We start from the raw sequence: 24,947 nt of genomic DNA on the forward strand, positions 1-24,947 counted from the left end.
TCCCCGTGGCACTTGACCTTTGTCAGGGTGGCCCCGAGGAGGGTCGGTCAGTGCCTTCCTCAGGCCACAGTGACCAGAGACGATTGGGTGAGGTGCCGCCTGACAGGGGCAGCCCCCGGCGCTTCTCCTGGGACACCCTTTCCTCTAAGGGTTGGGGGACCCTTCAGAAGTCGGGGCGTGTCCCCAGGTACTAAAAAAAGGGCCACGAGATGAGTGGGAGTAAGAAGATGCATTTCCTGGCTAAAGCCGCCATCTGCAGTGCCGGCTTCCCATATGGGCGCCAGTTCGAGTCCCAGCTGCTCCAGTTCGATCCAGCTCTCTGCTATGACCTGGGAAGACATTGGGAGATGGCCCAAGTGCTTGGGCCCCTGCACCCATGTGGGAGACCCAGAAGAAGCTCCAGGCTCCTGGCTTTGGATTGGCGCGGCTCCAGCTGTTGCAGCCAGTGGGGGAATGAACCAATGATGGAAGACTCCTCTCTCTCTCTGCCTCTTCTCTCTCTCTGTAGTCCTGACTTTCAAGTAAATAAATAAATCTTTAAAAAAAATAAAAACATCTCCCAAGCAGCGCTGGCCCAGCAGAGTAAGCTGCTGCTGTGTAGCCCACATCCCACGTGGGCACCGTTTGCAGTCCCAGCTGCTCCACTTCTGATCCGGCTCCTGCTAATGCACCTGGGAACTCAGTGGAAGATGGCCCAAGTCCTTGGACCCCTGCCACCCACGTGGGAGATTCCTGGCTCCTGGCTTCAGCCTGGCCCAGCCCTGGCTGTTGGGACCATTGAGTGACCTCTCTCTTTCCCTCTATCTAACATGCTTTTCAAATAAAAAGTCAATCAATGGCCAGCGCCGCGGCTCACTAGGCTAATCCTCCGCCTTGTGGTGCTGGCACACCAGGTTCTGTCCCGGTTGCCCCTCTTCCAGGCCAGCTCTCTGCTGTGGCCAGGGAGTGCAGTGGAGGATGGCCCAGGTGCTTGGGCCCTGCACCCCATGGGAGACCAGGAGAAGCACCTGGCTCCTGCCATTGGATCAGCGTAGTGCGCTGGCCGCGGTGGCCATTGGAGGGTGAACCAACGGCAAAGGAAGACCTTTCTCTCTGTCTCTCTCTCTCACTGTCCACTCTGCCTGTCAAAAATAAAAATAAAATATAAAAAATCAATCATAATACATTTTCCCTTGTTGAAGGAGTTCTTGATTTAATTGAGTGTGGTTGGGCTCACTCAAAGTGGCCACAACAGCCAGCGTCGGGCCAGGCTGAAGCCAGGAGCTCCGTCTGGGTCTCACGTCACGGCGGGGCTGCAAGCCCTTGGGCCGTCCTCACTGCTTTCCCAGGTGTGGAGCAGCTGGGACTCAAACCAGTGTCCTGCTAGGGGATGCGTAACCTGCTGTGCCATGGTGCTGCCCCGCCCCTACCGTGAGTGTGTTGAAGACACACCCACACTGCCACCACCCATTTCCAATCTAGTAGAGCCCTCTGCCAAGGCGGCACCAAGTACCCTGCTTGTCCAGCCTCTTCAGGGTGGGGACCACCAGGGCATTTGCCAAAGCCTTGGACGAATGGGCCCTGGGTGGGTGTTGTACCGGGGCGGTAGCCACCAGGGGGCGGTGGTGAGCCGCAAACCGAGTGTCCCTGGAGCTGTGCAGACGGCTGGGACTGGCAGGTGCCGGCAGCCCCTGAACTCTAAGAAAACCTCGCCTAACAACCAGGGCGCTGCTTCCTCTCCGTCCTCTGCTGTGAAAACCCGAAGGTCGCGGGCTTCTTCGTCTGCTCTGAGCGTGAATTTCCACCCTGGGTTCCTCGGGGATGACTTTTGCCTTGCTGTCCGCCTTGCAAGACCGCGTTAAACCCTGTATCCTGCAGGCTGAGTTTGCGGCTGCCCTTGTCTGTGCCTGGCCCCAGGGCTCAGGGCATCAGGTGGCGCAGCGGGTTAAGCCACAGCCCGCCGCACCCGCATCCCCTGTCGGCGCGCCTGTTCGAGTCCCGGCTGCTCCACTTCTGACCCAGTTCCCTGGTAATGCGCCTGGGAGGATGGCCCAAGTGCTTGGACCGCTGCCGCCCACGTGGGAGACCCGGGTGGAGCTCCTGGGAGTTCCTGTTGTAGGGTCCTTACTGTGTGAACTCATTTGATGTCCCTTGACAGGCCTCGAGCTGGGGACTGCTGGCTGCGGGCTGTGGGTTTCCTGGGGAACGCAGCTTCCCACGTGGGCCCCGCAAGGTCTGGAATTCTTGGACAGCGCCTCCAGGAACGCACCTGGCTGAGCCGCTGGGGGTGGGAGCTGACCGTTCCCTGAACTCTCGTGGACAAGAGCGCCGTGGGATTTTCGCCTTCTATTCCTCAACGCGTGGCTTTTCCCAGCCCGGCGAGGGGATAGCGCTGGGCAGGCCCCTCCTCCAGGCCTCCCTGGGGGGCCCCAGGGGTTCCCCCCATTCTCAGTGGGGCAGAGCAGCCACGTGTCCCAGACGTCCCAGGACTGTCCCTGTTTTCGCGTGGAAAGTCCCTCGTCGGGGAACCCCCTCTGCGCTGGGCAAACCCAGCCTGGTGGTCACTCTTGGGGCCTGGAGACTCCCGGCTGCCCCTGCGACATGGAATTTCCATCAGGAAGGGCTGGGGTGGGGGTGGAGCGCCTTCCTGGGCTCTTCTCCTCTATCCCCACATGGGGGCGCTGCTGCCGCTTTATCAAGAGCATGGGTGCGGCCGGCCGGTGTTGACACCGGTATCCCCGATTGGACCTGGGATCTCGCTCTCAGTCTACGGGGACATCACTGAGGAGGGACGAAGGCAGTGGTGTCATTATAGAGTCCTAGAATTTCACCTACAAACTATATATATGTATATATATACACATATATATGTATATACGTATGTATATATTATATATATGTATATATATTTTTTGACAGGCTGAGTTAGACAATGAGAGAGAGAGAGACAGAAAGGTCTTCCTTCCATTGGTTCACCCCCCCCCCCCCAATGGCCGCTATGGCCGGCGCTGCGCCGATCCGAAGCCAGGAGCCAGGTGCTTCTCCTGGTCTCCCATGGAGTGCAGGGCCCAAGCACCTGGGCCATCCTCCACTGCACTCCCGGGCCACAGCAGAGAGCTGGCCTGGAAGAGGGGCAACCAGGACAGAATCCGGCGCCCCAATCGGGACTAGAACCCGGTGTGCCGGCACCGCAGGTGGAGGATTAGCCTAATGAGCCGCGGCGCCAGCCTCTATGAACTATATTAAATCTGTTAAAACTAAAAAATTTTAAAAAGGGGCCGGCGCTGTGGCGTAGCGGGTAAAGCTGCCACCTGCAGTGCCGGCATCCAAATGGGGGCCGGTTCGAGTCCCGGCTGCTCCACTTCCCATCCAGCTCTCTGCTATGGCCTGGGAAAGCAGTGGAAGATGGCCCAAGTGCTTGGGCCCCTGCGCCCGCGTGGGAGTCCTGGATGGAGCCATTGCGGCCATCTGGGGAGTGAACCAGTGGATGGAAGACCTCTCTCTCTCTCCTTCTCTCTGTGTGTAGCTGTGACTTCCAAATAAATAAATAAAAATTTAAAATAATTTTTTTAAAAAGACACCACTGATTTCTTTCAAAAAAAAAAAATTACCCGGGGAAGGCCCAGGGAAAACCGAGCTCACAGCCCTCGGCCCGGCCTGCAGGCTGGGGAAATACACACCGTTGTAATTTATTATTATTGCTGGGTCTATGACCATCATTGTTAGTGCTACACTTCCTGCGGAGGGACCTCCGCGGCAGCTGGGCGGTGGAGGCTCCGGGCCGCGCCCTTGCGAGCCGGTCTGGAAGAATCTGGCGTCCTCCGCTTCCTGCTTCTGCTCTGGCCACGGTGGCAGAGGGGAAGTTCGGGGTGGGAGGCCGCGGCCAGCCCTTCCGCAGCCCGGGAACTCGGCCTGGGACCCACGGCTCCAGGGCCACGCCCCCCACCCCCCCCCCCGCTGGTTTCTTTTCCTTTTTTTTTTTTTTTAAAGATGTATTTATTTATTTAAAAGACAGAGCCAGAGAGAGAGAGAGAGAGAGGGAGACAGTCCACCTGTTGAATTTGCTACCCAAATGCCCACAGCAGCCAGGGCTGGGCCAGGCAAAAGCCAGGGGCCAGGAGCTCCATATGGCACTGGGGCCATCTCCTGGCTCGGGGCACCTGCGCCCAGCGCTGTCTCTGGCTTCCGCTTGCTGCCAACGCAGATGTGGGAGGCAGCCGTGACGGCTCGAGATCCCTGCTGCCCACGAGGGAGACCGGGACCTTCTCTGTTCTCGCTCTCATGAAATGTATTTGAAAGGCAGAGTGACAGTGGAAGAAAGCGACTTCCATGCCCTGGTCCACTCCCCAGCTGGCCAGGGCGGTGGGGGCTGGGGCCAGGCCAAGGTCAGGTCTGTCTCCCAGGCCCTCGGCCATCGTCCACTGCTTTCCCAGGCGCATCAGCCGGGAGCTGGGTGCTGAGGTATGGGATGCGGGAGTCGCAGGCAGCGGCTTGACCCGCTGCACCGCGGCGCCGGGCCCCTGTCCACATCTACCTGCGTTCCCCGTGGGGGTGTCCTGACCGGATCTTCGCAGGTGCCCCTAACCATGGCAGTGACACGGCCTCCGGGACCCAGGATTACGGCCACCGGGGAGAGAGAACCTAGGACAGCGGAGGGTGGCGAGCAGGGTGGGCTGGAGCGTGGGGTCTTGCTGAAACCAGGCCAGGGCCAAGGCTGAGGCCCGCTCTGGGCCTCGCCGCGAAGAGGCCTTGGTCAAGAGGCCGCTCCGGGCCTCAGTTTCTTGCTCTGGGAAATGGGGACAAGAGCCCATCTCCAGGGCTGCCGCCCGGACCGGATGAGAAGCGCCCGCAGCACGTAGTCTGCTCCGCAAAGGAGACCGGAACTCAGATGTGGAGGGACGGTCAAGCGGCCACCCCGACGGCATGGGGGCCTCGCAGGGCAGGGCTGCACGCAGGTGACCCGGAGGGGAAGGAGGCTTGGCGCGGAGGGGGCCGGGGAAGGGGTACGGAAGGAATCCATTGTGGAGCTCCGCGGCTCGGGGCTGCTGGAGGCCTGACTGACGGCCCTGGCCGCCTCGGAGCCTGCACTCCACGCCGGACTTGCGCGGCCTCCAAAACACACTCTTCCGCCCGCCCTTGCCACCGCCTTCTTCCGCCCACTCCGGGTCAGCCAATCGCAGATGGTACAGCGCATGTGGGGGCAGACCCAGCCAATCGGGACAGAGCCTCGAGCGAGGCCGAGGACCAATCGGAGCGTCTCTGTCATTGGGTTCCTCCCGAAGTCTACGTGCGACGGGGAAAAAAAACCGATACAGTGGCCAATAGGAATGCGTGTTTCAGGCGGCCAATGGGAGACGGCGTCTTGGCGGCGTACTGGTAGCAGCTCCTCCGCGGGGGCCGGGCGGGGTCCCGGGTTCGAGCCGGAGTCCCGGGAGAAGGGTGCGTCTTGGGGGGCGTGGGAGGGGGCGCGCCCGAGAGGGTCTCAGGGAGGAAGCGCGGGGGCAGGCTGCGCTTGGTTGGAGGTGGACCAGACGTGTCGCCAGTGGGTGCCCGTCGTGGCTCCTGACCCTGCCTGCTGGGTTCCTGGGCGGGTGGTTTGAGGACCTGCCCCGGTGGAGACCTCACCCCGACCCACTCCATCCGGGCCCCCAACGTGGGCGGCAGGGACCCAGGCACTGCTGCCTCCCAGGGTGCGCGTGTGCAGGGAGCTGGACCCAGGCCTTCCAGGACGGGTCACGGGCAGACCTAAGATGTGACAAGCACCTGTCGCTCAGCTCCGATCCTGGAGACCTGGGGGGGGAGGGGCGGGTGGTCCGAGCTGGACTCGGGGGGGCGTCCGCGGGGGCTGGGGTCTCTGACCCCGGGCGTCACGGCTGAGAGACAGCAGCAGCCCTGCCTCTGTCCTCACCTGGGTCCTATCTGTGCCCCTCTCTTGCCCGAGACAAGGCCCGCGGGGTCAGTGACATGCAGAACCTCGAGGACACGCCGCAGCCCTCACTGTCGCCAGCGCCATTCTCCAGATGGGCAGACTGAGCCCGCGAGCGGCCGAGCTGACGCGGGGGAGAGCAGGACTCCCTCCCCCTCCCCCACCCGCACCCCCACCCAGGTCTGTTTAACTCCTCTGCCCTGCCTGTCTGGGTATCTCGGGGGTGGGGGGTGGGTTCACAGTTAATTTTTTTTTAGTGACTTATTTCTTTGAGAGGCAGAGTGACAGAGAAACCTCCCATCCTCTGATTCCCTCTGCCAGTGGCCACAACAGCCAGGGTTGGGCTGGGCCAAAGCCAAAAGCGCCGGTTCGAGTCCCGGCTGCTCCACTTCTGATCCAGCTCTCTGCTGTAGCCTGGGAAAGCAGTAGAAGATGGCCCAAGTCCTCGGGCCCCTGCACCCGTGTGGGAGACCCGGATGGAGCTCCTGGCTCCTGGCTTCGGATCTGCCCAGCTCTGGCTATTGCTGCCATTTAGGGAGTGAACCAGCGGATGGAAGACCTCTTTCTCTCCTCTCTCTGTGTAACTCTGCTTCCCAAATAAATAAGTCTTTTAAAAAAGGGGGGGACGCAAGGGCCTCCAGGCAACCCCTGGGGCTGACAACGTCTCCCTCGCCAGCTGTGAGGACCATGTTTCTGTGCCAGAGAAGAGCCGGCTCCAGGGGCAGCCTGCCGGGCGCGGCTGCCGCTCAGCCCCTGGCTGCGGGGGGAGGCCTGCGGGTGCTCCTGCACTGGGCCGGCCCCGGCGGCGGCGAGCCCTGGGTCACGTTTGGGGAGGTTTCGCTGACTGCTGAGGAGGTCTGTGTCCACATCGCACACAGGATCGGTGAGTCTGGGGCGCTGGGTGTGGGTGCGGGGCTGGGGCTGGGTGGGGCTGCCCCTCCCTGCCTCCCTCCGTCTGTCCGTCTGCCGGCCCCAAACCACGGCCGCTGGTAGGCTGATGTTCAAGTGGGAAGACTGCCAGAAACGCAGGCAATGAGGAGAGCTGTGGAGGGCTGGTGGTGGGGAGAAATGGGTTTGGACAACGCAGGAGCTACGGGGAGATGGGAGGGAGGGTGGTTCCAGCAGGTGCCGGGGCCCAGAGGTCGGACCTTGGTGGGAGCCAGGTGTGGCCGGAGCAGAGCAAGCAAAGGAGAGGAGGACAAGGAGGCGACAAGGCTGACCCTGAAGGCCCTTGCTGGCTCTATTGACAAGGGCTTTGGAATTCACTGAGATGGGGAGCCCTGGCTGGGCTGTGAGCAGAGGAGGGACTGGCGCTGCACGGCGCCCTCTGGTGGCCGTGTGTGGAATAGACCGTGGAGGGGCAAAGGCAGGGGACCAGAACAGGGCCCGGATCTCACAGCATCCTGTATGCAGGAGGGTGGTGCTTATTTTGTGCACGCTTTATTTTAGATTTTTATTGATTTATTTGGAAGGCAGAGAGAGAGGAGACAGCCAGCGAGAGATCTCCAATCTGCCGGTTCGCTCCCCAAATGGCTTTCACAGCCGGGGCTGAGCCAGGCTGGAGCCAGGGCTGGAGACTCCATGTCAGCCCCTTATGTGGGTGCAGGGACCCGTTGGCTTGAGCGTCGCCTGCTGCTTCCCGGGGTCTGCATTAGCAGGGAGCCGGAGTTGGGCGTGGAGCCAGGACTCAAACCCAGGGTGCTCTGAGATGGGAGGCAGACATCCCAAGCAGGGTCTTTTTTTTTTTTTTTTTTTTTTTTTTTAATCTGAAAGGCAGAGTTAAGGAGGGGGAGAGAGGTCTTCCGGATGCTGGTTCACTCCTCAAATAGCCACAACAGCTGGGGCTGGGCCAGGCTGAACCCAGCAGCCTGGAACTCCATCTGGGCCTCCCACGTGTGTGGCAGGGGCCCAAGCACTCGGGCCATCCTCCACTGCCTTTGTGGGTGCACCAAGTGCTCACCCCAAGGATGAGCTTAGAGCTTCAACTTTGTCTGCCCCAAATTCAGCCCCAGTTCTCACTTCTTCTTCTTTTTTTAAAAGATTTATTTATTTATTTGAAAGGCAGTTTCAGAGAGAGAGAGAGGCAGAGAGAGAGAAAGAGAGGTCTTCCGTCCGCTGGTTCACTCCCCAAATGACCACAATGGCCGGAGCTGTGCTGATCCGAACCCAAGAGCCAGGAACTTCTTCCAGGTCTCCCAGGCAGATGCAGGGGCCCAAGGACTTGGGCCATCTTCCACTGCTTTCCCAGGCCACAGCAGAGAGCTGGATCAGAAGAGGAGCAGCTGGGACTCAAACCAGCGCCCATATGGGATGCCAGTCTCGCTTCTTCTTAAAAGCTACTAGTAGGGGCTGGCGCTGTGGCGTAGCAGGTAAAGCCACTGCCTGTGATGCCGGCATTCCATATGGACACCGGTTCCAGTCCCGGCTGCTCCACTTCCGACCCAGCTCCCTGCTAACGCACCTGGGAAAGCAGCGGACGATGGCCCCAGTGCTTGGACCCCTGCACCCACGTGGGAGACACGGGTGGAGCTCCTGGCTCCCGGCTTCAGCCTGGGCCAGCTTCACCTGCTGTGGACATTTGGAGAATGAACCACCAAATGAACCACCCCCGTGACCCCACCTGAGCTCAGCGTCCCAGTGCATCCCAGTGTGGGGAGTGAGTGCCCACTGGGGGTGTGGGCGGGGTCTGGCTGCTCATTGGCTGCCAGGCCTGGTGTGGCTGCTCTGATTGGCTGGGCGGCTGCGGCTTGGTTCCCCCCTGCTCCCTGTGGCTCCGCCGTTGTCTGAGTAGCTGCGCCCCCTCCCAGCTTCTGCAAACGGGCTGTAGCCACCCCATGGGCGCCCTGGACCCTGCCCGGTGGCGGAAGGAGCCGCAGGTGGGGCTGCGGGCTGGCTGGGGTGTCAACTTGCAGAGTGTGAAAGGGGAAGTGAGGAGGAGCCAGGGCCGGCAGGCAGCAGCCCAGGCCGGGGCACAGGGAGCTGGGTTTTCTCGGGGGGCCAGTGGGAGCCACGGAAGCCTGAAGCCTGAGGGGGAGGCAGTGTGACCGGCTCCCTCCTTGGGACAGTCCAGTCCGCGGCACTGACCTTGGGGAGCCACGTGACATCCTCTACCACAGCTGCTTTTTATTTTATTTTATTTTTTAAATTACTTTATTTATTTGAAAGGCAGTTACAGAGAGGCAGAGAGAGAGAGAGAGAGGGTCTTCCATCCGCTGGTTCACTTCCCATATGGCTGCAATGTCTGGAGCTGTGCCAATCCGAAGCCAGGAGCCAGGAGCTTCCTCCAGGTCTCCCACGCGGGGGCAGGGGCCCAAGGGCTTGGACCCTCTTCTACTGCTTTCCCAGGCCACAGCAGAGAGCTGGATGGGAAGTGGAGCAGCCAGACTTTGAACCAGCGCCCATATGGGATGCCGGCACCACCGGCGGAGGCTTAGCCTAGGACGCCACAGGGCCAGCCCTGTTTCACTCTGACCCAGCTTCCTGCCAGGGCACATGGAAGGGCAGCCTGCGCCCACAGGGGAGCCCTGGAGGGAGCTCCTGGCTCCTGACCGCAGCCTGGTCCAGCCCAGGCCATTGCAGCCGTTTGTGGAGTGAGCCAGAGGATGGACGATCTCTGTCTCTCCCTCACTCCCTCTAACTCTGCTTTTCAAAGAAATAACTCTAAGTGAAGCCAACCAGGAGCTGGGAAGTTAATCCAGGTCACCCATAAGGGGGCAGGACTTAATTATATGACCCCTCACTGCTGCTTCCAGGGTCTGCGTTAGGGGGAGGCTGCGCTCAGGAGTTAGAGCTCAGTGTTAAACTGTTGCTCACTGGGGCCGGCGCTGTGGCGTGGTGGGCTAAGCCCCCACCTGTGGCACTGACATCACATATGGGTGCTGGTTTGAGTCCCAGATGCTCCACTTCTTCTTCTTCTTCTTCTTCTTTTTTAAGATTTATTTATTTTACTTGAAAGTCAGAGTTACATAGAGAGAAGGAGAGGCAGAGAGAGGGAGAGAGAGAGATCTTCTATCCACTGGTTCACTCCCCAACTGGCCGCAATGGCCGGAGCTGTACAAAGCAGGGGGGCGTGGGGGGGGGGTCCCTGGGGCCTGGCTGGAGGCAGGGCAAGGACTGGACTTTGGGTCTAAAGGGGGCGGGCTCGTCCCACGAAGCTGAGGACGTAGGAAGGGCGGGGGCCAGAGTGAGGGGGTGGGAGAAGTCACAGTGCAGGACCAAGTTTTTGGCTTAAAGAACTGGGCAGGGGCCGGCGCTGTGGTATGGCGGGTAAAGCCGCCGCCTGCAGTACCGGCATCCCACCAGTTCGAGACCCAGCTGCTCCACTTCTGATCCAGCTCTCTGCTGTGGCCTGGGAAAGCAGTAGAAGATGTCCCAAGTCCTTGGGCCGCTGCACCTGCGTGGGAGACCCGGAGGAAGCTCTTGGCTTCAGCCTGGCCCAGCCCTGCCTGATGTGGCCATCCCAGGAGTGAACCAGTGGATGGAAGATTTCTCTCTCTCTCTCTCTCTCTGTGTGTGTGTGTGTGTGTGTCTTTCCCTCTCTCTGAGTTTCATTTAAATAAATAAGTCTTAACGCACACACACACACATTTTATGTATTTGAAAGGCAGAGAGAGCTTCCATCCACTGGTTCACTCACAAATGTTTGTTTGCAACAGCCGAGGGTGGGCCAGGCTGGAGCCAGGAGCTCAGAATTCCATCCAGGGCTCCCACATGGATGGCAGGGAGCTAGGACATCACTCACACGTTAGCAGGAAGCTGGGATCAGAGGCAGAGAGGATCTGAAGCCAGGCAGTCCAATGTGGGATGCTGATCTCCCTTTTTCTTTCTTTCTCTCTCTCTCTCTCTCTCTCTCTCTCTCTTTCATGATTTATTTTATTTATTTGAAAGCCTGAGTTACAGAGAGGCAGAGGCAGAGAGAGAGATCTTCCATCTGCTGTTCCACCCCCAGGTGGCTGCAGTGGAGAGGGGCAGAGTTGATCCAAAGCCAGGAGCCAGGAGCTCCATCCGGGTCTCCCACGCGGGTGCAGGCGCCCAAGCACTTGAGCCATCTTCCACTGCTTTAGCGGAGACCTGGATCAGAAGTGAAGCAGCCAGGACTTGAACCAGCACCCATATGGGATGCTGGCACTGCAGGTGGCAGCTTTACCCACTATGCCACTGTGCTGACCCCCTGAACTGTTTTTTAACTGCTGAGCCCAACACCCACCCGCTGACCCCAGCAGTTTGTAGAGCTGTGAGTCTAGGGTGGGTTTTGCTGTAGTGACAAGGAACCCCCTTGAACCCTCCTGGTCTGTGGAAAAGTGAATGCAGGTCAGATGGTTCATCTTTGGCACAGAAAGCCCCCAGCATCCCATTGCTAGAAACTGGTCCGGTGGCAGCTTCCTAGCCACAAGGGATGCTGGGAAATGTAGTCCTCTCGGGTGGCCACAGCCTGGTCAACATCTTGCATTATCTTCTGCACATGATCAGCCTGAGCCTGAAGCTGCAGGCAGGGAGGAGGCGCTCCAGGGAGGGTGTGTGCAGGGGGCTGGGCGGTCTGCAGGCCCTGGGGACTGATGGCTGCAGACCCCGTGACCCCTGACCCATTGTGCACCTGTTCCAGGCATCACTCCACCCTGCTTCAACCTCTTTGCCCTCTTCGATGTCCAGGCCCAAGTCTGGCTGCCCCCAAACCATGTCCTGGAGGTGTCCAGGGACGAGACCCTGACCCTGTATTTCCGCATGAGGTGGGTGAAGTGAGCCGAGTGCTGGGCCAGGCTGAATCCAGGGGCCAGGAGCTCCATCCGGGTCTCCCAGGGGGGCGGCAGGGTCCCCAGCACTGGAGCTGTCACTGCTGCTCCCAGGGTGCACGTGCGCAGGGAGCCGGGGCTTGATCCCGGGCGCTCTGACACGGATGTGGCATCTCGGGCGGCAGCTCACCGGGTGCACCAGGCTCCCTCCTCTGCCTGCAGGTTTTACTTCCGGAACTGGCACGGCATGAATCCCCAGGAGCCGGCTGTGTACCGCTGCGGGCCCCCTGGGACCGAGGCTCCCTCAGAACGGCCAGAGCAGGGAGTCCAACTCCTAGACCCGGCCTCGTTTGAGTACCTTTTTGAGCAGGTTTGTGGGTGCCTGAGGGCTGTTTGGGGGGAGCTAAGAGGCAGCTACAGAGCCCCCACTTCCCTCCCCAATACAGTATGGGTAACGGGTGTCAACTCATGCTGTCTGGGATCTTTTGGTTGACTGGGAAAGAGTGCTGAGATTGATTAGCGATGTCTGCCACAGGCCCACGCAGGGGCACAGGAGGCGTGTTTGCTGTACATTTGGCTTTTCCAGAAAATGGTGATGGCTTCCTTCCCCGAGGTGGCTAGACCTAGGGGACTCCAGGGCTCCCTCTGCCTGGAGCACACACTCCCATGCCTCCCGTCCTGCACCCCCAGGGCAAACACGAGTTTGTGAATGACGTGGCCTCACTGTGGGAGCTGTCCAGTGAGGAGGAGACCCACCACTTTAAGAACGAGAGCCTGGGCATGGCCTTCCTGCACCTCTGCCACCTGGCTCTGTGCCGCGGCGTCCCGCTGGAGGAGGTGGCCAGGAAGACCAGGTGCCGGGGAAGGGGGTGGAGGAGGCGCCCGGCCGCGTGTTCTCTGGTCCAGGCGGCCCCTGACCCGCCCCTCCGTGTCCCCCCACCGCCGCCCCGCAGCTTCAAGGACTGCATCCCGCGCTCCTTCCGCCAGCAGATCCACCAGCACAACGCGCTGACCCGTCTGCGCCTGCGCAACGTCTTCCGCAGGTTCCTGCGTGCCTTCCAGCCCGGCCGCCTCTCGCAGCAGGCGGTCATGGTGAAGTACCTGGCCACGCTGGAGCGCCTGGCGCCCCGCTTCGGCTCGGAGCGCACGCCCGTGTGCTGCCTGCGGCTGCTGGCCCAGGCCGACGGGGAGCCCTGCTACATCCGGGACCACAGGCCGGCCCCCGCAGACCCCGGCCCCGAGGCCGCGCCGGGACCCCCCACCCACGAGGTGCTGGTGACAGGCACCGGTGGCATCCAGTGGCGGCCGGTCCTGGCCGAGGTGAGGGCGGGGCGCCTTTTCCTCCTTGGCCTGGACCCTGCTGCAGCAGGTGCCTCCCCAGGGGGGAGGGGCCCGCAGGCCTTGGCTGCGCCACGCCCCTGCCCATCTCCCCCTCCTGCTGGGTTTCCAGAGTCCGGGTGGCAGCAGAGGCGGCGGCCGGGCCAAGCTGTCGAGGAAGAAAGGCGAGGCCCATGCGGTGGGCGACCCGGCAGGGGACAGGCCACGCGAGCCGCCCTGGTCCTACTTCTGCGACTTCCAGGACATTACCCACATGGTGCTGACCGAGCGCAACGTCCGCATCCACCGGCAGGACAACCAGTGCCTGGTGGGGGCCGGGCCGGGGGCGGGGCCGGGAGGTGGGGGCCAGGTCTGTAGGTGGGGGCGGGGCCAGGCCGAGTGGGGGCTGGCCTGGAGGTGGGGACGGGGCCTGCAGGTGGGGGCGGGGCTGGGGGCTGGAGGGCAGCTTTGGCCCCTGACGCCTGCGTGCCGCCCTCTTGGCTTGCAGGAGCTGAGCCTGCCTTCCCGGGCCTCCGCCCTGTCCTTCGTGGCGCTGGTGGATGGCTACTTCCGCCTGACGGCCGACTCCAGCCACTACCTGTGCCACGAGGTGGCTCCCCCTCGGCTGGTGATGAGCATCCAGGATGGGATCCACGGACCCCTGCTGTGAGTGCCCACGTGGGGCGGGTGGGTGGGACAGACGGCCGCGGCCACGGCCGCTGGGGAGACTGTGGGCTCTGTGGCCAGGGGCGTGGTTATGGGTGTGTGTGCCCGTGTCTCGCTGTGTAGATGGGTGTGTGTCTCAGCGTGTGAGCACGGTGTGCATGCGAGTGCCCACCCCTGTGTGTGTACTCCAACGGTGATGGGACGAGAGAGGGAGCCTGGGAGGGTGTGGGCAGCGTGTCATCTTGGGACTGGCCCTGTGTGGGCCGGGAGATGTCACGAGCTGTTGGTCCTGCGATTGTGTCGCTGTTCCAGTGACAGCATTTAGCGTTGTCGCCGTGGGGTGGACTGCTTAGGATGCCTGCATCCCCTGTGCGGGCGCCTGGCTCCACCACCCACATCCCTGCTCCTGGGCACGCCGGGAGGCAGCGGTGGTGACTCAAGCGTTTGGGTCCCTGCCACCCACGGGGGTGACCCGGGTGGAGATCCTGGCTCCCGGCTTTGGCCTGGCCCAGCTGTTGTGGGCATTTGGGGAGTGAACCAGTGCACCAAGGATTGTCTCTGTCTCTCCTTCGCTGTCATTGTCTTTCCTATAAATAAATAAATCCTTTGAAGAAATCTTTCAAAGAAAAAGGTTTCCATCACACAGAACTGGTGAATTTCCTGGGGTTCTGTGTTGGTTTGGGGCATGTTGGGGGAACTGCTTTGTGGGCCATAAGGATTCTGTGACATGCAGGCACCAGGTACAGGTGCACGTGTGACTGTCTGATTCTCTGCCGGGTTGTGGGTCTGTGGTTGTCGGCTGTCGCTTGTCTCACCTGTGACGCTGGGAGCCAGCGCCTGACGGAGGTCAGACTCTCTGAGCTTGGTCTGATGGCCCGCGGAGCATGGATTGGCCGCACCTGCTGCCCCAGCCGAGTGTGGGCGCCTGCAGCAGGACCGGAATCTGTCAGCCGTTGTGTGGGTGGCTGTGACACCTCACAGGGACGCTTTGCATCTGTGGGTCTGGGACGTCGGCCTCTGTGTGGGTCTCGTTTTTCATTATTGGAACAAAGGATTCAAGTCTGGGTTCTTGTGAAGACAAGAGGTTTAGTGTGGCCCACCGTTCTGGTCAAAGAGCAAGGACAAGGCCGGCGCTATGGCTCACTAGGCTAATCCTCCGCCTTGCGGCGCTGGCACACCAGGTTCTAGTCCTGGTCGGGGCGCCAGATTCTGTCCTGGTTGCCCCTCTTCCAGGCCAGCTCTCTGCTGTGGCCCGGGAGTGCAGTGGAGGATGGCCCAAGTGCTTGGGCCCTGCACCCCATGGGAGACCAGGATAATTACCTGGCTCCTGCCTTCGGATCAGCGCGATGCGCTGGCCGCAGCGTGCCGGCCGCGGTGGCCATTGGAGGGTGAACCAACGGCAAAAGGAAGACCTTTCTCTCTGTCTCTCTCTGTCTCTCTCACTGTCCACTCTACCTGTCAAAAAAAAAAAAAAAAAAAAAAAAGAGCAAGGACAGTATCTAGGCATGGCCTTTTAAAATGTTTATTTCCTTATCTTTTTTTTTTTGACAGGCAGAGTGGACAGTGAGAGAGAGAGACAGAGAGAAAGGTCTTCCTTTGCCGTTGGTTCACCCTCCAATGGCCGCCGCGGCCGGCGTGCTGCGGCCGGCGCACCGCGCTGATCCGATGGCAGGAGCCAGGAGCCAGGTGCTTTTCCTGGTCTCCCATGGGGTGCAAGGGCCCAAGCACTTGGGCCATCCTCCACTGCACTCCCTGGCCACAGCAGAGGGCTGGCCTGGAAGAGGGGCAACCGGGACAGAATCCGGCGCCCCGACCGGGACTAGAACCCGGTGTGCCAGCGCCGCAAGGCGGAGGATTAGCCTAGTGAGCCGCGGCGCCGGCCTTTTTTTTTTTTTTTGACAGGCAGAGTGGACAGTGAGAGAGAGAGACAGAGAGAAAGGTCTTCTTTTTTCCTTTGGTTCACTCCGCAATGGCCGCTGCGGCCGATGCACCGCGCTGATCTGAAGCCAGGAGCCAGATGCTTCTCCTGGTCTCCTGTGCAGGTGCAGGGGCCCAGTATTTATTTCCTTATCTTTAAAGATTTATTTTATTATTTATTTGAAAGAATTAGAGAAAGAGGACACACAGAGAAATCTTCCATCTGCTGGTTCACTACCCAGATGGCTACAACAGCCGGGGCTGGACCAGGTCGAAGCCAGGAGCTCCCTCCGGGTCTCCCATGGGGACGGCAGGGGCCCAAGTGTCTGAGCCACCATCTGCTGCCTCCCTGGCTCATTAGTAGGGAGCTGCATCAGAAGCGGAGTAGCCGGGGCTCGAACCCAGGCTCTCCAACATACGATGCAGGCGTCCCAACAGCTGTGCCAAAGGCACGCCCTCCCCCGCCCCCACTGCCGCCTCTGATGTTATGCACGAGTGTGGCATCACGTGTGTGTGTGTCCAGGCCGCATCCGGAGTGGCCCCGGGCGGCCTGATGCTGCCCCCTTGTCCCCTCCAGGGAGCCATTCGTGCAGGCCAAGCTGCGGCCCGCGGACGGCCTCTACCTCGTCCAGTGGAGCACCAGCCACTTCCACCGCCTCATCCTCACCGTGGCCCAGCGCGACCCGGTGGGCAGGGCTGAGGGCTCGCGGGCTGGGGCTGGCTCTGCTGCCTGCCTGGACCCCTGCTCACCGCCCCGGTGCCCACCGCTCTCACCCCAGGGCCCCGGCCTGCAGACCCTGCGTCTGCGCAAGTTTCCCATTGAGCTCCGGGACGGGGCCTTCGTGCTGGAGGGCTGGGCTCGCTCCTTCACCAGTGTGCGCGAGCTGCGGGCCGCCCTGCAGGGCTGCTCGCTGCGGGCGGGGGACGACTGCTTCCTGCTGCGCCGCTGCTGCCTGCCGCAGCCTGGAGGTACGTCCAGTTGTCCAGTCGTCCGTCCGTGCCCGGTGGGGGCCGCCGCGGGAGGGCTGGGCGGCACCATGCCTGGTGCTCATCCCCTCCCAACCCCCAGAAATCTCGAACCTCATTGTGACGCGGGGGCCCCGGGCCAGCTCCAGGCCGCCCAACCTCAGCCAGCTCAGCTTCCACCGAGTCCGGCAGGACGACCTCCGGCAGGTGGGTGTGCGGGTGCAGGGGCAGCGGGCAGGGGTCCTGGGGAGGCCAGAGGCCAGAGGCCAGCTGGCGGCAACCTGCGGCGTCCCGTTACTGTTTCCACAGCTGTCGCACTTGGGCCAGGGCACAAGGACCAATGTGTATGAGGGCCTGCTGCAAGTGGGGGGCCCTGAGGAGGCTCAGGTAGACGGTGGGGAGCCCCTGGCCCCCAGCGGGGGCCAGGAGCTTCGAGTGGTGCTTAAGGTACTGGACGCCAGTCACCACGACGTCGCCCTGGTGAGTGGGCCGGGCCGGCCCGGGGAGTCTGCGGGGGGTCGGGAGGGGGGTAGGGGATGTTGGAGGGGCAGGTTTGTAGGCACCTGACCTGCCCCGGTCCCCACAGGCCTTCTACGAGACCGCCAGCCTCATGAGCCAGGTGTCCCACGTGCACCTGGCTTTTGTGCACGGCGTGTGTGTGCGCGGCTCGGAGAGTGAGTGGACCCCACCCCGGGCTTCTGAACCCCGCTCCCCCCTTCTTCATCACTTCTCACCTGTACCCTGGCCCTGACCCTGGGCCTTACCTTGACCTTCGACCTCAGCCCTGCCCCCTGGCTGTCCTAACCTTCAACCCCTGAGTCCACTTGGACCCTCACCTGCGCCCTGACTGCTCCCTGCATCCTGATTCCTCGCTCCCCAGTTCCCAGCCCCAGCGCCCGGCCGCCCTCTGACCTCATGGGCAACCCCCCATCCTCCTCCGGGGGCTCCCATGCCTCCGCCCACCTCTGCCCCTCTTTGTGGGCCTCCAGGCTCCTTGCCCAGGGCAGCCCCAGACCTCCCAGTGTCACAGCCTCTCCTCCCAGCTTGGAGCCCTGCCCACTCGTATCTCAGTGTCCCCTGCACGCGGCCATCCTTCCCTGCCCACCCCAGACCTGGTGCCCCCGTCCACCCCTGCCTCAGCCTGTACTTCTGGTGTCCCCCACTTCACTCCCAAACCAGGCCCAACCTCTCTGCTCCCATGCCAGCCCCAGCCTCAGCCCCCTGGCCTCAGGGAGGTGGACAGGGCAGGGGGGAGGGGCCGGGTGGCCCCTGAGTGTGGCTGGGTCCTTGCAGACATCATGGTGACCGAGTACGTGGAGCACGGGCCCCTGGATGTGTGGCTGCGGCGGGAGAGGGGCCGGGTGCCCATGGCCTGGAAGGTGGCGGCAGCCCAGCAGCTGGCCAGCGCCCTCAGCTACCTGGTGCGTAGGCTGTGGGTGCAGCCTGGGTGTTGGGGTGGGGGGTGGCCCACAGTCCCCATGCAGGCCTTGGGGGGCTCATTCTGGGACCTCGCCTGCCCCCATGCTGCCATCTGACATCACCCTGCACCCCTCCTGGTCGGGGTACCCCAGTTTCTCGGGCTCCCCTTGACCCCTGCCTGTGGGGTGTGCTAAACCTCCTCTTTGGACTGGGCTGTGTCTTAGACCCCTCCCCTAGGACACAGCAGAGGACGAAACAGGCAAATCCCTGAACGCACGCCCTCCGGGAGAGTCTAATTTTCATTTGAGAGAGAGGGAGGGGCATGGGGGCCAGCATGTGGCACAGCTGGTGAAGCCGCCACCTGTGGAACTGGCAGATTTATTTATTTATTTATTTGAAAGGCAGAGTTTACAGAGAGACAGAGGGAGAGACGTAATGAGAGAGGCCTTCCATCCGCTGGTTCACTCGCCAAATGGTTGCAGTGGCCAGAGCTGGACAGATCCGAAGCCAGGAGCCAGGAGCTTCTTCCAGGTCTCCCACATGGGTGCCGGGGCCCAAAGACTTGGGCCATCTTCCACCCACTGCTTTTCCAGGCCATGGCAGAGAGCTGGATCAGAAATGGAGCAGCCAGGTCTCGAACCAGCATCCATATGGGATGCCGGCGCTTCAGGCAGAGGCTTAACCTGCTAGCCACAGTGCCGGCCCCATAACTGTATTTTTTAAGGTGTATTTTTCATTTATTTCAAAGGCAGACAGAGAGAGAGATCTCCCATGCACTGGTTCATGCCTGAAACATGGCTGGGCCAGGCCACAGCCAGAGGCCTAGAACTCAGTCTGGCTCTCGCATTGAGTGGCAGGGACCCAGTAGTTGAGCCATCACTCCTGCCTCCCAGGGTGCATGAGCAGGAAAAGTGGAGTTGAAGTGGAGCTGGGCTCACAGCCAGGTGCTCCAGCGTGGGATGCAGGTGTCCCGAGTGGCAGCACCTTACCCACCACACAGATGCGAAGGGCTCACGGTGATGAAGTCTGTGACATAATGTGCTAGCAAGAAGTAGCAACTATGGTGGTGGTGGTGGGGGAGCCAGTGCAAAGGCCCTGGGGTAGGAGTGCGCCTGGCATTCGTTTGAGGACAGCCTTGGAGTCCTCTGGCCTTCTGTCCCTGGCCGAGAGGCTTGGCCACCAGCTCAGGGAGGAGCAAGCAGGCCCCTGAGGGCCCGCAGTGCTGCCTGGTCCCAGTGACGAGGTGCGGGCATCGCATTGATGACCACATGCGCCAGCCCCATAGGGTGGGGACGGGGTCCGTGCCCCTCTCCAGGGCCTCACCCCCTCCCCTCGTCTCCCTCCCCAGGAGGACAAGAACCTGGCCCACGGTAACGTGTGCGGCCGGAACATCCTGCTGGCCCGGCTGGGGCTGGCCGAGGGCGCCACTCCCTTCATCAAACTCAGCGACCCCGGCGTGGGCCTGGCCGTCCTGTCCAGGGAAGGTGAGGCCCTGAGTGGGGCTGCACACGGCGGGAGGCTTCCCCTCGCTCCCTCCACCCTCGGTGACCTCCAACCCTTGCCCCCAGAGCGGGTGGAGCGGATCCCCTGGACGGCCCCCGAGTGCCTGCCGGCCGGGAACAGCAACCTGAGCCCTGCGGCCGACAAGTGGGGCTTCGGCGCCACACTGCTGGAGATCTGCTTTGACGGCGAGGCCCCGCTGCAGGGCCACAGCCCCTCCGAGGTTCGTCCAAGGGGGCTCATTCCTTCATCGGGCTTCCCGGGGGAGGCTTTATCTATCACAGTTGTTGGGGTGGCGGGGGCAGGAAGCTCTGAGTGGGAGCTTGGCCAGGTCAGCAGGCTCAGCTGTGCGTGGCTCTGGGTCCTGGTGTAGCTACCCCGGGAGGGTGTGGCCTTGCCTGGAGGAGGGGAGGGGGAGGTGGGAGGGAGGTGCTGACTCCCGCCCGGTGCCCCGGCCCCCGCAGAAAGAGCGCTTCTACCAGAGGCAGCACAGGCTGCCCGAGCCCTCGTGCCCCGAGCTGGCCACGCTCACCAGCCAGTGCCTCAACTACGAGCCAGCCCAGCGCCCCTCCTTCCGCACCGTCCTGCGCGACCTCACCCGGCTGCAGCCCCAGGGTGAGCCCCGCCGCCGCGGGGGGAGGGCGCCACGCCAGTGCTGCGCACGCCGCCGGTCTCTGTGCACGGGCCCGGGGCTGGTTCTCCTGACGCCCTCTGTCGCGTGCCCGCCGTGCTGCAGGCGACTCTGCTGCATTTTGGACAGGGCGGGGGCGTCCTCCAGCTGTGGCCAAAACGCAATCCCCACCCACCCTTTTACCTCTGGGATTGGGCCTGCTGGGGAACAGCACGGGGTCGGGGGTGCGCCTCACCCACCGTGGCCCTTGCAGATCTGGTGGACGTGGTGGCTGTGAGCCCAGACTCGCCGGCGTCTGACCCCACGGTTTTCCACAAGCGCTACTTGAAAAAGATCCGGGATCTGGGCGAGGTGAGGGCGGCTCTTGGGGCCGCGGCTCCAGCTGCAGGAAAACCCATCGGGTGGGGAGTGCTAGGGCGACTGGGCGGGAGGAGCCTCAGCTCGGAGGAAGACCCTGGGGCCCTGCCAAGGTGCCCAGGCCTCAGGGAGCCCCTCCAACACCGAGCTGGGGGCGCGGAAGTGTGGCCTGGGAGCCCCCGGGAAGCGGGGTGGGGCTGATTGTCCTGCGCTACTGCTGTGGCCAGGGTCACTTCGGCAAGGTCAGCTTGTACTGCTACGACCCGAACAACGACGGCACCGGCGAGATGGTGGCCGTGAAGGCCCTCAAGGCCGGCTGCGGCCCTCAGCTGCGCTCGGGCTGGAGGCGGGAGATTGACATCCTGCGCACGCTCTACCACGAGCACATCGTCAAGTACAAGGGCTGCTGCGAGGACCAAGGTGGGCGGAGCTACCGCGGGGGCGGGGCTGGGGCGGGGCCAGAGCGTGGGGCCTGTAGGAGCGTGAGGGGCGGAGTTAGGAGGTGGGGCCAGAGCAAGGGGCCTGTAGGAGCGTGAGGGGCGGGGTTAGGAGGTGGGGCCAGAGCAAGGGGCCTGTAGGAGCGTGAGGGGCGGGGTTAGGAGGTGGGGCCAGAGCAAGGGGCCTTAAAGAGCGCGAGGGGCGTTGGGGGCGGGGCTGGAACGTGGGGCGGGGCTGGAGTGAGGGAAGGGGTTGGGGCGGGACCGGAGCAAGGGACCTTTAGGAGAGCGAGAGGTGGGTTTGGGGGCGGGGCTGGAGTGAGGGGCGGAGCCAGAGTGGGACCTTAAGCGCAGGCAGAGTTGGGGGTGGGGCCGGAACAAGGGACCTTTAGGAGCGCGAGGGGCGGGACTGGGAGGCGGGGCCGGAGCAAGGGGCCTTTAAGAACGTGAGGGGCGGGGCTGGTGTGAGGGGCGGGGTCTCGAATGGGCGGGACCGGCCGGGGCTAGCCAATTGGAGCCTCAGCCGCGGGGTAGAAGCGGATCATAGGCGCCAGGAGGCGCTGTCTGCCGGGACCAGGATGGGTGAGAGCCGCCCCAGCTCTCCAGTGTGGGTCATCGGGTAAAGACTGGCGCTGTCCCACGAGAGCCCCTGTTCTGCACTGGGGGCTCGGGGTGGGGGGGAGGCCCTGCCCCGCTTCTGCCCCCACTCAGTGCATCCCGCCCCTCTGCAGGTGAGAAGTCGGTGCAGCTCGTCATGGAGTACGTGCCCCTGGGCAGCCTTCGGGACTACCTGCCCCGGCACAGCGTCGGGCTGGCCCAGCTGCTGCTCTTCGCCCAGCAGATCTGCGAGGTGGGCCAGCCCCGCCCCCCTGCTGTGCCCCGGCACTGACCACACCCCGGGGCCCCGCCCCCGCCCGCTGACCCCCGCCCCGCCCCTCCGCCGAGTTCATGTCCTCCCCGGCACTGACCACTCCTCGTGGTCCCGCCCCTCCTCGTGTCCCGGCACTGACCACTCCCCGGGCTCCCGCCCCCGCCACTGACCCCTGCCCCGCCCCTCCGCCGTGTCCATTCCCTCCCCGGCACTGATCACACCCGGGGCCGGCCCCTGCCCCGCCCCCAGGGCATGGCCTACCTGCACGGGCAGCACTACATCCACCGGGACCTGGCTGCACGCAACGTGCTCCTGGACCACGACAGGCTGGTCAAGATCGGCGACTTTGGCCTTGCCAAGGCCGTGCCCGAGGGCCGCGAGTACTACTGCGTGCGGGAGGATGGGGACAGCCCCGTGTTCTGGTGACCAGGCGGGGGCGCGCGCGAGGGCGGGGCAGGGTCAGGAGGAGGTGGGTGAACTGGGCGGCCCTGCGGGCTGGGCGGAGGAGGTGGGTGGACGCTAGGCCTTCGGTACAAGGTCAGTGCTCGGGGGTGGTGGGCGAGGGCTAGAGAGCGGCGCGGGGGCGTGGCCTAGGGATGTGAGGGGCGGGCCAGAGCACAGCGTGGTGGGCGGGGCTTCACTACGCGAGGGGCGGGTTTGCGGCGCAGCGTGGTGGGTGGGGCCTTACCGTGCGAGGGGCGGGACTAGAGCGTTGCGTGATGGGCGGGGCTAGAGCGCAGCACGGTGGGCGGGACCATCACGGCTAGGCCAATCGGAGCTCGCCCCTGGCGGGCCGCGCTCCTGAGGGCAGGGTCAGCGCCCGCGCTGGGCCGTGCCCGGTGTTGTGAGGACCCCTTGCCTCCAGGTACGCCCCCGAGTGCCTCAAGGACTCCAAGTTTTACTACGCGTCCGACGTCTGGTCCTTCGGCGTCACGCTCTATGAACTGCTGACGCACTGTGACGCCAGCCAGAGCCCCCCCTCGGTGAGCGCCAGCCCGGAGCCCCGCCCCGAGCCGCGGGGCCCCTCCCAGGGCGGGGCGTGGGGGCTTGATTGACAGGGCTTAATCCGAGCCCTCTCTCCGCGTGGCCTGCCTCCACTGGTGTCTGTGGGGGCATCTCGTGGGCAGGACCCCCCTCTGTCGTGGGGACCGCGCCCCCGGCCCAGGGAGGCGCGCGCTGAGGAAAGAGAGCCTGCTGTGCCTTCAAAATTCTCAGAGCTTCCTCCGATTGGCCCAGCTCGGGTCACGTGGCCACGCCGTAGCCACTGTGATTGGCTTGGGCTGGGGGGAGGAACCAAGGGTGTGAGCCAGTTAGCTTCGTCGAACGTCGGAGTGACTTGCCTGCTGGCTAATGACAGCAAAGCCCTGATGGAGACCGTGAACTCCCGGGGTCCGGAGGATGCTAGGTCCAAAGCCGCACAGCTGCGCAAGCGCAGAGCGGTGAGAACCGGGCGCGGGGCTCACCGCCCCGGTGGCCTGTCTCGGTTGCCCCCTAGAAATTCCTTGAGCTCATCGGCCTCATCCAGGGCCAGATGGCGGTGCTGAGGCTGACGGAGCTGCTGGACCGCGGGGAGAGGCTGCCGCGGCCGGACAGGTGCCCCGGCGAGGTGAGACGCGCAGCCGGCTGCCCCGCCGCGCCCTCCCCGCCGCCCCCGGCCCGCGGCGCGGCCTCAGCCCCGTGCTCCTTCCGCAGATCTACCTTCTCATGAAGAACTGCTGGGAGGCGGAGGCCTCGTTCCGCCCCAGCTTCCAGAACCTCGTCCCCGTCCTCAAGGCCCTGCACGAGCAGTACCGGGGCCAGGCGCCCTCGGTGTTCAGCGTGTGCTGATGCCGCCCGCGCCCCGCTCTCCCTCCGTGCCTGACCCCCGCTTCGGCCCTCCACGGCCCGCGCCTGGCCGGACCCGCGGCCCTGGCTGCCCAGCAAAGCGGGTCGGCCGGGGTCTGCGCGCCTGGGGCCTGGGGCCCGCGCTGGAACCGCCCAGTAAGCCTTGGCTCAGCCCTGGACCCGTGCCGGGTACACCGAGGGCGCTCGCTAACTGCTTGCTGCGGGTGCAGTTTCCAGTGGGCCAGGTAGACTGGACTCTGCCGGTTGCCCCCCTCTGGTCCTGTGCGGCTGCATACCACGGCTTAGCCTCTCTGGCCTCAGTTCTGGTTGCTACCTCTTGGAGGCGCTCGTGAGGCGTTGTGTACAAAGTGCCTAGCGGGCGGACGCACCGCCGCCGCCAAGTGCTTAGTAAACATTTGATATTATTGGTATGCTGGTGTTCGCCTTTTTCTTTAGAATAAAAGGGTTTATTTTACTTATTTGAAAGGCAGAGTTACAGAGAGAGAGAGATCGTCCATTTGCTGGTTCACTCCCCAGGTGGCTACAACGGCCATGGGCGAAGCCAGGAGCTCCATCCGGGTCTCCCACGTGGGTGCAGGGGCCCAAGGACTTGAGCCATCCTCCACTGCTTTCCCAGGCGCATCAGAGGGAGCTGGATCGGAAGTGGAGCAGCTGGGACTCATTAGGGATGCTGGCACCTCAGGAGGTGGCATAACCACAGACAGAGCTTCCATCAGCTGGCTCACTCCCCAAATACTGGCATGGCTGGGCCAGGCTGAAGCCAGGATCCAGGAGCTTCATCCGGGTCTCCCACATGGGTGGCAGGAACCTGGTGTAGCCAGGACTAGTGACTGGCGCTCGGATATGGGATGTGGGCACACCAAGGGGCAACTTAACCCCCCGAGCCAGGGTGCTCACCCTCCCTGTCGCTATCCTGGTTTTATTAAATGTATCTGCTATGACTCCCTGCCCACCAGCAGCCCACCTCGTGTCTTTACTACAATCAGGTCATGGGAAGCACCTTCAAGTGCACGGGGCGGGGGCACTGGCGTTGAGGGCTTGGCACAGCGGTGAGGACGCTGCTTGGGGTGCCCGGCTCCCGTCCCGAGTGCCCGGGACGCTCAGCTCCACTTACGACCCAGCCTCCCGCTGACGCAGGCCATCGGAGGCTGGATCGCCCACGTGGGAGACCCAGACGGAGTTCCAGCCTCCTGGCTTCAGCCTGGTCCAGCCCTGGGAGGGCCCCTGGGGAGTGAGCCAGCAGATAGAAGCAGATCTCTCCGTCTCTGTGTGTCTGTCTCTCTCTGCCTTTCAAACAAAATAAATAAAGTTGCTTTGAAGGCGCACCTTGAAGCCTCCCGCCTTCATCTCTGGGGGAAAGGAGGCTGGCCCTGCACCTGCATTGACC

General features: G+C 63.1%; 1 protein-coding gene across 3 annotated transcripts; it reads left to right on the plus strand.

Annotated features, from left to right (window-relative positions):
- Positions 1 to 5,285: 5,285 nt before the first annotated feature.
- On the plus strand, positions 5,286 to 24,736 carry TYK2 (tyrosine kinase 2). Of its 3 annotated transcripts, none has more exons than XM_070059155.1 (26): positions 5,286 to 5,418; positions 5,926 to 6,085; positions 6,227 to 6,485; positions 6,582 to 6,788; positions 11,508 to 11,631; positions 11,857 to 12,004; positions 12,325 to 12,488; positions 12,588 to 12,954; positions 13,085 to 13,279; positions 13,460 to 13,617; positions 16,112 to 16,220; positions 16,314 to 16,503; positions 16,604 to 16,707; positions 16,810 to 16,980; positions 17,087 to 17,174; positions 17,794 to 17,921; positions 19,268 to 19,403; positions 19,488 to 19,642; positions 19,884 to 20,034; positions 20,304 to 20,401; positions 20,635 to 20,827; positions 21,576 to 21,694; positions 21,965 to 22,137; positions 22,581 to 22,698; positions 23,211 to 23,321; positions 24,077 to 24,736. In XM_070059155.1, exons 3-26 carry the CDS (start codon positions 6,338 to 6,340, stop codon positions 24,611 to 24,613), a joined length of 4,092 nt encoding a protein of 1,363 aa, XP_069915256.1. In that variant the 5' UTR covers positions 5,286 to 5,418; positions 5,926 to 6,085; positions 6,227 to 6,337; the 3' UTR covers positions 24,614 to 24,736. The 3 variants fall into 3 exon arrangements, with proteins under 3 accessions (XP_069915256.1, XP_051694039.2, XP_051694040.2); XM_051838079.2 differs by lacking the exon at positions 24,077 to 24,736 and adding an exon at positions 23,408 to 23,970; XM_051838080.2 differs by lacking the exon at positions 6,227 to 6,485 and having other exon boundaries at positions 24,077 to 24,735.
- Positions 24,737 to 24,947: the final 211 nt, after the last annotated feature.

This window comes from Oryctolagus cuniculus, chromosome 16 (genome assembly GCF_964237555.1).
Source record: "Oryctolagus cuniculus chromosome 16, mOryCun1.1, whole genome shotgun sequence".
In the NCBI taxonomy this organism is placed as follows: domain Eukaryota; kingdom Metazoa; phylum Chordata; class Mammalia; order Lagomorpha; family Leporidae; genus Oryctolagus; species Oryctolagus cuniculus.